General features: G+C 41.8%; 1 protein-coding gene across 1 annotated transcript; it reads left to right on the top strand.

Moving 5' to 3' along the window:
- The first annotated feature begins 207 nt into the window (after nucleotides 1-207).
- On the top strand, nucleotides 208-11287 carry pelo (pelota mRNA surveillance and ribosome rescue factor). The gene is made up of 13 exons (XM_024008444.2): nucleotides 208-423; nucleotides 4578-4670; nucleotides 5321-5471; nucleotides 5686-5776; nucleotides 6248-6411; nucleotides 7085-7145; nucleotides 7350-7511; nucleotides 7764-7810; nucleotides 7926-7999; nucleotides 8306-8377; nucleotides 9196-9270; nucleotides 9430-9461; nucleotides 10742-11287. The coding sequence occupies exons 1-13, from the start codon at nucleotides 383-385 to the stop codon at nucleotides 10834-10836; spliced, it is 1158 nt and encodes a 385-aa protein (XP_023864212.1). The 5' UTR covers nucleotides 208-382; the 3' UTR covers nucleotides 10837-11287.
- The last annotated feature ends 56 nt before the right edge of the window (nucleotides 11288-11343 follow it).

Raw genomic sequence — 11343 nt, 5'->3', positions numbered from 1 at the left:
TCCATACTGTCTATACACACCATTATATATACATATATATATATTTATATTCCGGACTGCTCTTTCTGATATTTCTTTGTTTTTTTAATTTATGTGTATCGTTTTGTGTTGTTAGGTATTACTGCACGAATTTCGAAAGAACCAAAATCTACCATCTTCACTGTGGGACTGTTATTTTGAAGGGAAATTGCCGCCTTATTCTTGCTAGGTATTACTTATTCTTGCTGGCGGAACGGAGGTCAGGCCACCAACCCTAATCTCTTGAGCGGTTCATTCTAAAGAAATAGACTCTTGAGAGGGAGTAAATATGACACTAGCTAAATGTAATAATAACGCCTTCATATGCTAGCAAATAATACTATTGTAACAAAGCTATTACACCATGAAGTTGCTTCATAAAGATATCGAAAAAGACAATGCCGGGTAAGTAAGCGTCAACAGGCTAGCTAGCTAACGAACGTTAACGCTGGTCTGTCGCCTTATTTTGTTGCTAGCTAGCACAAGTGTCCGACGTAGCAGTATATAATTCTGGTACAGTGCAACTATTCACAGTCACCACCAGTGTATTGTATGCATTTCGATACATCATTAAAGAAGAACAATGTTGTATCCATGTGTTGTTGAATTTGACATGGAAATGGCCGTCCTGGTTTATCAGCTGCTGAGCACAAAATATGGGCAGTTGTCCATACTCATAGTCATGCATACTAGCTAGCTGAGCTAGAATATCATCATAGGAATACCATTGCATTATAATATTATTGTGCTGAGTGCTCTATACCAGGGGTTTTCAAACTTTTGTTGTCCAGGGACCCCCGCGCAGGCAAACCGGCGAACCTGGGCCCCCATAGACCGGACACATGACATTTTTAACAATGTTTTTTTTCTGATAACTAGTTCATTGCATCCGTTGAACTAGTTCATTGCATCCGTTGTAGAGCCCAGTTTCATAATATGACGGTATGTCCCAGCTGCTTGCCGTAGTTTTGAAGTAATCACGAAAAAACTGGCTTTATTAGCTCTATTGAGCAACGTGGCACCAACTAGCCTTCTGAACGTTCTATTTCCAGTTTTTTGTTCTACGTCATAATGCCTGCTTTGCTATTGATGGCAACGAGACCTACCCACGTTGATGGTTAGTTAGAATGTAAACAACAACCAAAAAATAGTCATGKAATTCTGAGTTCGTCCCATTGTTTACTATAGGGAAATATAGGTATGTCTGTCTATTTCGCCAAATATCTCGCAATGTGTATATATATTTTTTTTTCAAGTCGGACAGCATTTTAATCAAGACAATCTCCTCTTTCTAATTACACAAGGTTGGGCAGCGTACACTCTTGTCATCGGTCGCTAGACCAGAAATAGTCAAAAGTTGCCATTTTCCCCCTACTTCATGTTATGCAGACATAAGCACACTTGGCACCATCGATGTGCGGATGTTTACTTTTACACGAGTTGTTATTTTTAAGTTTCGTCCTAAGAACATATTGTAGTGGTAAAATAAAAAAGGATACATTTTTTGGTGCCATWTAGGCTAAATGGAATTCTAAGCGTCACCAGTCAGGCTCTGTGAACGTTCGATTCCATTCATTAGCTATGGGCTCGCGCTAGTGTTCCCGTTTAGCCAACGTTCTTTTGCCATTTTTCAGCCTTGGGTGAATTTGGACTCGTTCTATTGTCCAGACTACCCATATGTTAGCAAAAATATATATAATACCGTCATGTTTTATTATAAGGTGAATGTCAAGTAGAAGTAATCAACATTTTTTTTAATAAATAGATTTGGTAAGGAGGTAATTTTTATTTTGACCTCCCGGGCCACAGTTCATTGTAAGAGGAAGTGTAAACTCTAACATAGTATTTTAACTAGAACTGTAAAKGTTTCTTAGCATACAGAAAATGTTACTGTTGGAAATCACATTTTCTGCAGTACACATTTTGAAGTTTTGAAGCTAATTTACTTGAATTCTGTGCATTTTGCCGTGGCTAATGCTGTGTTCCTCTGCACAAACATTACAAAATCAATGAGCATGTGCCCTGAATGCCTGGTTTTTGGAATTTTCGATTCTCCTTGACAKTTACATTTAAGGCCTTTTAGCAGATGCTCTTATCCAGAGCAACTTACAGTTAATTCTTCTTGCGTTCTTCTTAAAATAGCTAGGTGAGACAATCAATTATCACCGTTGTTGTAAGTACACTATTATATACAATGCATTCGGGAAGTATTCAGACCCCTTCACTTCTCTCATCAACCTACACACAATACCCCATAATGATGAAGCGAAAACATTTTTTAAATTTTTTTATTGCAAATGTATAAAATATAAAATAAAAAACAGAATACCTTACTTATGTAAGTATTCAGACCGATTGCTATGAGACTCGAAATTGAGCTCAGGTGCATCCTGTTTCCTTTGATCATCCTTGAGATGTTTCTACAACTTGATTGTTTCTACTTTCCGAATTGTTTCTGTGGTAAATTCAATTGATTCGACATGATTTGGAAAGGCACACACCTGTCAACATAAGGTCCCACAGTTAATAGTGCATTTCAGAGCAAAAACCAAGCCATGAGGTCGAAGGAATTGTCCTTAGAGCTCCGAGAGGATTGTGTCGGCACAGAGCTGGGGAAGGGTACAAAAAAATGTCTGCAGCATTGAAGGTCCACAAGAACATAGTGGCCTCCATCTTTCATAAATTTAAGGTGTTTTGAACCACCAAGACTCTTCCTAGAGCTGGCCGCCTGGCCAAACTGAGCAATCGGGGGAGAAGAGTCTTGCCCAGGGAGGTGACCAAGAACCCGATGGTCACTTTGACAGAGATCCAGAGTTTCTCTGTGGAGATGGAAAAACCTTCCTGCAGCACTCCACCAATCAGGCCTTTATGGTAGAGTGGCCAGACAGAAAACACTCTTTAGTGAAAGGCACATGACAGCCTTCTTGGAGTTTGCCAAAACACACCTAAAGGACTCTCAGACCATGAGAAACAAGATTCTCTGGTCTGATGAAACCAAGTTTAAACTCTTTGGCTTGATTGCCAAGCTTCACGTCTGGAGGAAACCAGGCATCGCTCATCACTTGGCCAATACCATCCCTACGGTGAGGCATGGTGGTGGCAGCATCATGCTGTGGGGATGTTTTTCAGCAGCAGGGACTGGGAGACTAGTCAGGATCGAGGGAAAGATGAACAGAGCAAAGTACAGAGAGATCCTTGATGAAAGACTGCGCCAGCGCAGGAGTGGCTTTGGGACAAGTCTCTGAATGTCCTTGAGTGGCCCAGTCAGAGCCCGGACCTGAACCCGATCAAACATCTCTGGAGAGACCTACAATAGCTGTGTACTGACTCTCCCCATCCAACCTGACAGAGCTTGAGAGGACCTGCAAAGAAGAATGAGAGAAACCCCCCAAATACAGGTGTGCAGCGCTTGTAGCATCATACCCAAGAAGACTCGAGGCTGTAATCGCTGCCAAAGGTGTTTCAACAAAATACTAAGTAAAGAGTCCGAATACTTACGTAAATGTGATGTTTTTKTATTAAATGTGAAGAAAAATAAACTGTTTTTGCTTTGTCATTATGGGGTATTGTGTGTTGATTGATGAGAAAAAAACRATTTAATCAATTTTAGAATAAGGCTGTAACGTAACAAAATGTGGAAAAACTGAAGGTCTGAATACTTTCTGAATGCACTGTATACAGAAGTATGTGGACACCCCTTCARATGATTGTATTTCGTTATCTCAGCCACACTCGTTGCTGAAAGGTGTATCAAATCGAGCACACAGCCATGCAATCTCCATCGACAAACATTGACAGTAGAATGGCCAAACTGAAGAGCTCAGTGGCTTTCAACGTGGCACCGCCATAGGATGCCACCTTTCCAAAAAGTCATTTTGGCACATTTCTGCACTGGTAGAGCTGCCCTGGTCAACTGTAAGTGCTGTTTTTGTRAAGTGGAAACGTCTAGGAGCAAGAACGGCTCAGCWGCGAAGTGGTAGGCCACACAAGCTTGCAGAACGGGACTGCCGAGTCCTGAAGCACGTAGCACCTAAAAATCATCTGTCCTCTTGTTGCAACACTTACTACTGAGTTCATTAAATGAGTTTCCATGGCTGAGCAGCCACACACAAGCCTAAGATCACTATGTGCAATGCCAAGCGTCGACTGGAATGGTGTAGAGCTCACCACCATTTGACTCTGGGGGCAGTGGAAACGCGTGTTATTGTGTTATTTCATAGTTTTGATATCTTCACTATTATTCTACAATGTAGAAAATAGTAAAAATAAAGAAAAACCCCCGAATGAGTAGGTATGTCCAAACTTTTGACTGGTAGACCCTCTGCAGTACCTTGGTGGCAGCGGAACACTGTTTGAAAACCCCTGYTCAATATATTTCCATCTTCATTGCTACACAGAAACAGTTATTCTTGTCTTGATCAAATTGAATGACAAACTTTCCAACATTGACTTGAACCACTAATAGCAATTCCCATTACTGCTGGTTTTGATTACTTTCAATCTCACACAACCTGATCTGAGCTCTGTTATCAAGGTTGTGTGTGTGTTTCTTTTCCCAGTCAGGTGACACTGATGCCGGAAGAGGCAGAGGACATGTGGCACACCTACAACTTACTGCAGATCGGTGACAGTCTTATGGCCTCCACTATTAGGTAACTTGCTATTGTGACGGATTTCATTGTGCTTGCTTAACAGCATAACTTCCTTCCACTCGAGGATGCACTGGTACTCAATCTCGGATCCTCTGTCTTGCAAACTCACTTGACTGCCCACTTGACAACATCTTAGCCAACTGCGCTATAGAAAAGTTAGCGATTTGATCGTGTGGGTGGAAACATTTCAAGCTATGGAGTGAGGTTACAAATCTAACTCTGTTACACTACTACTAGGGTACATAATCCTAGTCTGGTCCCAGATCTATTTGTTCTGTGTAGCCAAATATGTTTGTTGTCATGTTTGGCACAAACAGATCTGSTACCAGGTTAATATAATCCTGCTGCGAACCATGATCATACTACAGTTCTACCATCAGTTGGTGGTTACCATTTGAGTGTTTCAGGAAGTCTTTGAAATCCGTGTGACATAGTATATTGCCATATTGACTATTTAATGGCAATTCAAAAATAATTAGCTTTTCTCACTTGAGCTGTAATGCTCTATCTACCTCACTTTGTCTCTCACTCTCTCTCACTCACTCACTCACTCACTCACTCACTCACTCACTCACTCACTCACTCACACACACCTTTACTAAAAAGCGCAGCCTTAGTGACCCATGATACCTTTCTCCCTGATTCCTCAGAAAGGTGCAGACTGAGTCATCCACGGGCAGCGTGGGGAGCTCGAGAGTGCGCACCACCCTGTGTGTGTGTGTGGATACTATTGACTTTGACTCACAGGCCTGCCAGCTGAGGGTGAAGGGAACCAACATCCAGGAGAATCAATATGTGAAGGTCAGAGATTAACAACGTTGAGGACAAAAACAGCRCACTTCCACTTTAGCCTGTAACTGTTATTATGTCAGTTTGGCGTTGTCACATTACCAGTAGACAAATCATGACGCTAGGAAAGCTAATGCTAATGGTCTAAGTTGCGTGGAGTTTCCAATTTTATATTTTGTTGTTTTGTAGTTGCAAGTGAAGGAAGTGCTTTTTCCTCTGTCCTTAGATGGGGGCTTACCACACCATTGAGTTGGAGCTAAACAGAAAGTTCACACTTGCCAAAAAGATCTGGGATAGTGTTGTCCTCGATAGGATCGGTGAGTGTGTACTTGTAACCTGTGAGGTGATGGTGCTCCTCAAAGGCTTAAATCCCTGTTTTGTACGTAATCTGTCAATGGAAATCATTGAATTTCAAGGTATTCCACTCACTAAGTCTTTCATATGGTTCTCTGTATTGAGACCTGTTTTGACATGCTTCCCACAGGTTGAGAAATGTCAGGAATATCATGGAATTTTCAAATACGCATTCCAGACAGGAAAAGTCAGGGAATTTAGTCAATACATTGATGCAATTATGGAAAATCAGGGAATGTTTCATATGGATCACAGTTTATACATTAAATGATCAGAAACATGTACATTGTGTCTGAAAGTTGTCACATTCTTATCTGTAGACATGGAAAGTCGTGGRAAAGTAAATGGATTTACCACAGATTGGGAACCCTGTTTTGAGTACYTAGGCCTGTATGCAACCTGAACTCTTATTCTATTTCCTGTGGCCCTCTCAGAGCAGGCGTGTGACCCCACCCAGAAGGCAGACGTAGCGGCCGTGGTGATGCAGGAGGGTCTGGCCAACCTGGTGCTGGTGACCCCTGCTATGACCCTACTAAGGGCCAAGGTGGAGGTGACCATTCCTCGCAAGAGGAGAGGCAGCTGCACCCAGCACGAGAAGGTCAGTATAGGCTTTATGACCCCATCACTAAAGGGGCTTACAGACAGRGAGCTGCCAAAGTTGGCACGAGGGGCATGCTGCAAATCTAACTTTGTTACACTATCACTATGCTACATAATCCTAGTCTGGTCCCAGATGTATTTGTGCTGTGTAGCCAACTATGGTTGTTGTCATATTTGGAACTAACAGAACAATGATCATACGCCATACTACATACAGTTCTACCATCAGTGGGTGGTTGCCATTTGAGTGTTTCAGGAAGTATTTGAAATCTGTGTGACATGGTATATTGACTATTCTATGGTAGTACAAAAGTATTAGCCTTGGGGATGCATGAGAGTCTGGCCAACCTGGTGCTGGTGACCCCCGCTATGACCCTACTAAGGGCCAAGGTGGAGATAACCATCCCTCACAAGAGGAGAGGCAGCTGCACCCAGCACGAGAAGATGAAAGTGTTTAACTGGAGTGGTAGAGAAAAATGTACCATGCGTGCCCTTGGCGGCAGCTGCTGTCCCTCCCTGTTCCGCTCCCGCCAGGCTGGGAGGCAAACTTGCCGCCAGCTTTACATAGAAACCAATGGAGGCGGCWGTATTTTATTTTCCTGTGTGTAAGCGTCTTAACAATCAGTATGTGCAAGGGTTTGGTTTCCTAATGGGTTCTTTCGCTCTCTCAGGCCCTGGATAGGTTCTATGAGGCAGTGATGCAGGGGATCCTCAGACATATCAACTTTGACGGTGGGTCCTCTAGTATATCCCCCTTCATTGTGAAACTCCCTACTGAACACAACTCGGGGCTGATTTAGCAGGCATCATCTGGCCTGTGAAATGGGGCAGATTTAGGTCACTTGACGGTCGCTCCCTACACACCTTCTATTTTCCTCACCTTTTACCTAATATCACCACTTTCTCACTCCGGTCCCCTGTCTTTTTTTGTGTCAGTGGTGAAGTGTATACTGGTGGCCAGTCCAGGGTTTGTGAAGGACCAGTTCATGGCCTACCTCTTCAGGGAGGCAGTCCGACAAGACTCCAAGATTCTGCTGGAGAATAAGCCCAAGTTCATGTTAGTCCACTCCTCCTCGGGACACAAATACTCCCTAAAAGGTAGAGAACATGTTTTGATAACGTTACAATGTATTATTACACTGCATTATGAGTGTGGTTGTAATGCATTGTAAGAATTGATATAAGCATCTGTAACCCCTCATATCTTATTATCATGCGTATAAAATGTAATAATACATATACTTGTCAACTTTAAGTAATGTGTTAWGTTTATTTTATTTCAGAATGTTGTTTTGATATTTCTTCCTTTTTTGTGGGGCAATGCTTACTGGGTTGGGTTTTTTCCTGCAGAGATTCTATGCGATCCAGCTGTCACGGCTAGATTGTCTGATACCAAGGTGAGTGTCCCATTTAGTCTATTACTCCTACTAATAGTCTATTAATCCAGCTGCGTGGTCCTTTCAATAGAAACACTGCAATTTATTCATGCTTTGTCTCCTCTGTGACTCACAGGCAGCAGGGGAGGTGAAAGCCCTGGAGGACTTCTACAAGATGCTACAACATGAGCCCGACAGAGCCTTCTATGGGTGAGAGAGAGAGACCGTGGTCGTGTTCATTAGGGCATACAGCAAAAAATGTTTTTTACCATTTGGCGACAGAAAACAAAAATGTACGTTGTTGGACACGTCTACATAGTCCCTCCCTGTTTTGGTTTGTTTTCTTTCTTTGACGCTAAAATCTGAATTAGGCTAATAAGAACACGTTTTCCATTGCAAAACGTTTTGCTACGGTGTGCCCTACTGAACACGACGCCAGTGGCTGACTATGACATTGAGRGTCCTCATGTTCCACCACTACTGAACACTGACCTTTCTATTCACTTTATGTTGCAGTTTGGCTCACGTGGAGAAAGCTTCCGAAGCACTGGCTATTGACATCTTGTTGATTAGCGATAACCTCTTCAGGTATGTAGTTTTATGGAATTATATCTGGATTTCTGTGGGGGAAAACATTGGATTTTSTGTGTTTTATATAAATATTTGAGAAAGTGAGGATAGAGGCATGCACATACAATGCATGTGTCTCTGTCATGTGTGAATTGTGCTCATATGTGTTTATAACCTAACTTGAATGCCACAACCAAAGTTCCCTCCAGAAAAAAAGAAAGTTATTCTATTCTCAAGATAAGTAGACTTACACTGAGTGTACAAAACATTAGGAACACCTTCCTAATATTGAATTTCCCCCAGAACAGCCTCAATTTGTKGGGRAATGACTTCTTCAAGGTGTCAAAAGCGTTCCACAGGGATGCTGGCCCATGTTGACGCCAATGCTTCCAACGGTTGTATCAAGTTGACTGGATGTCCTTTGGTGGACCATTCTTGATAGACACGGGAAACTGTTGAGCGTGAAAAACCCAGCAGCATTTCAGTTCTTGACACACTCAAACCGGTGGGCCTGCACCTACTGCCATAACCTGTTCAAAGGCCACTATTTTGTCTTGTCCCTTCACCCTCTGAATGGCACACACACAACAAATGTCTCAAAGCTTTAAAATGCTTCTTTTAACCTGTCTCCTCCCCTGTCTCCTCCCCTTCAACTACATCTTCATTTACTACACAAATTGAAGTGGATTTAACAAGTGACATCAATAAGGGATCATAGCTTTCACCTGGTCAGCCTATGTCATGGAAAGAGCAGGCGGCGAGAAGATGAGCTGTGAGGGGGTATCGTCGCTTATCTGTGCATGTTCTTCATTTAATTTGGATGTCTCTGTCCCCAGGCACCAGGATGTGACCACACGGAGTAGATACGTACGGCTGGTGGACAACGTGAGAGACAATGGTGGAACCGTGAGGTAGGGATAGGCAGTGAAGAGAAATGATGATAATGGTGAAAATATGAGTTTTWAAAAATATGGCTATTGTAGACAAGTTATACTGTAATTATGATGATTGTTTCATATAGTGATCATGTCCTCGACTCTCATCCCGATCCTCTTTATTTTCTTCCACAGAATATTTTCAAGCCTTCATGTATCTGGAGAACGTAAGTTTTGTTCCTTCCATATTCAGTGACATGTCAATGCCAATTTCACAGATGTGTTATTGGTAGTATACCATGGGTGTTTCTCAATGTATACTGCCGTGCTCCGAGCAYGCAAATTGGAGCACGGTAGGGTCGGAGTGCGAGTCCAAATCAAAGTATGTGAAACGGAGCACAGAGGGCACTTCTCAAATGCGTACTCCGTTTGTACATGCATCGTCGTAAACGTCAACGGRAAGTATTTTGTACACAACTACGTACAAAATGATGCAACATTTATTGAAATCAATGGTGGCCATTATTTGAGCYGAAGCGAAAGGAAAAAACACTCCGACTTCAGAATGAAATGTTGCCTATTCACATTTCATATGTTGCCTGACTATAATATTTTCTTGATACGTTAATAAATACATGCTGTGTTAATTTTGGCATGTTTACCTGCCTACGTACCGTAGATCGCAAGCCCATAATAAGTCAATAGGTSTAGCTACTAGTACTGTTAGCTAGCCAGGTAGCCACAAAGAATTGTTTGCTAGCTACCCACAAACAATTGGCATCTATCTTGTATAATATTAGTTTTAGGTCATTTTTGCCTGTTAAACTATCTGATTAGCTACATTATTACGATTCACATATAGCTAGCTGATGGTTATGAAGTAAAACGGTTGCTTTGTGTATATCTTGTTTTGTCTCTATTGCCATTGTTGTCCTGGTTGGGAGACGGTTCAGTGAATGGATAAGTCCATAGTAAGTCAATAGGGCTAGCTAGCTAGCTACGAAGAATTGGTAGCTACCCACGAAAAATGTACATCTACCTTGCATAATTTTAGTTTTAGGTAATTTTTTTCCTGTTTAACTAGCTGCCTAGCTAGATTATTACGATTCACATATCTAGCTGAAAATTATGAAGTTTGCCTTGTATATATATCTTGTTTTGTCTATTGTTGCCATTGACCTGGCTAGAAGAAGGTTCAGTGAATGGGGAGGTGAAGCGTAAGGTAACACAGTAGGGGGAGTGCGAGTGCTTCTCAAATGTGTTGTTTTATGCATTCCTCAAGAGAACGTGGTCGGAGAATGCACTCGGAGCATGAGAGTGTGGAGATACGGTAGAATGCATATTGAGATACACCCCATGTTTCTTYTCACCATAGGGGATTTCACTGATAGGGTTACTGAGTAGCATTGCATCATTGAGTGTGTGATATTTATTATTTGTCAACCAAATATTGTATAATTTGCTTAAACAATTGAGCAGTCTCCTCCTCTGTCTCTCCCTTGTACAGAGTTGACCCAGCTCAGTGGAGTGGCGGCCATCTTGCGTTTCCCCATCGCTGATCTATCGGAGCCTGAGGATGACAGCAGCTCTGATGAAGAATAAATGACACACTGCAACAGAAAAATTAGACCTGGGGGTACTCTTAGTCTGTAGAACTGAGAGGAACACAGCGCAAAGTTGCAAGAAGAAATAGAGTGCATAAAGTGCAAAAGTTGACCATTATTGCTTTATCATACTCACAGAATTTGATATGCTTGTGCTTTTGGGTTTAAGGTGCAGTACAAGTAGAAGTGGTACCAATGCTAAGCCTGAAAGATAAACTCTGGTTTACATTAATGCTATGGGTAAGCCTGTAATTTGTTTGGTGCCAAGTCTGAATAAAACACAAATACACAGAAAATGCACACCTGATTGATCTGGATATAAAATGCTAGTACAGTGTATTAATATTGATAAAACATGTATAATTCATTTCTAATGAGAGTTTTGCATCTACATATTTCCTTTCGAGTGTATATATATCTCTTTCTTGCAATAAAACCGCCAAATCGTATGTTTTCTTGTCTTGCCATGTTCTTTTCGTAGTAACAGTTGTTTCTGACAATAAAA

Source organism: Salvelinus sp. IW2-2015, linkage group LG18 (genome assembly GCF_002910315.2).
Source record: "Salvelinus sp. IW2-2015 linkage group LG18, ASM291031v2, whole genome shotgun sequence".
NCBI lineage: Eukaryota > Metazoa > Chordata > Actinopteri > Salmoniformes > Salmonidae > Salvelinus > Salvelinus sp. IW2-2015.
The sequence above is the reverse complement of the archived record's forward strand: the minus strand, read 5'-3'. Positions and strand labels throughout refer to the sequence as shown.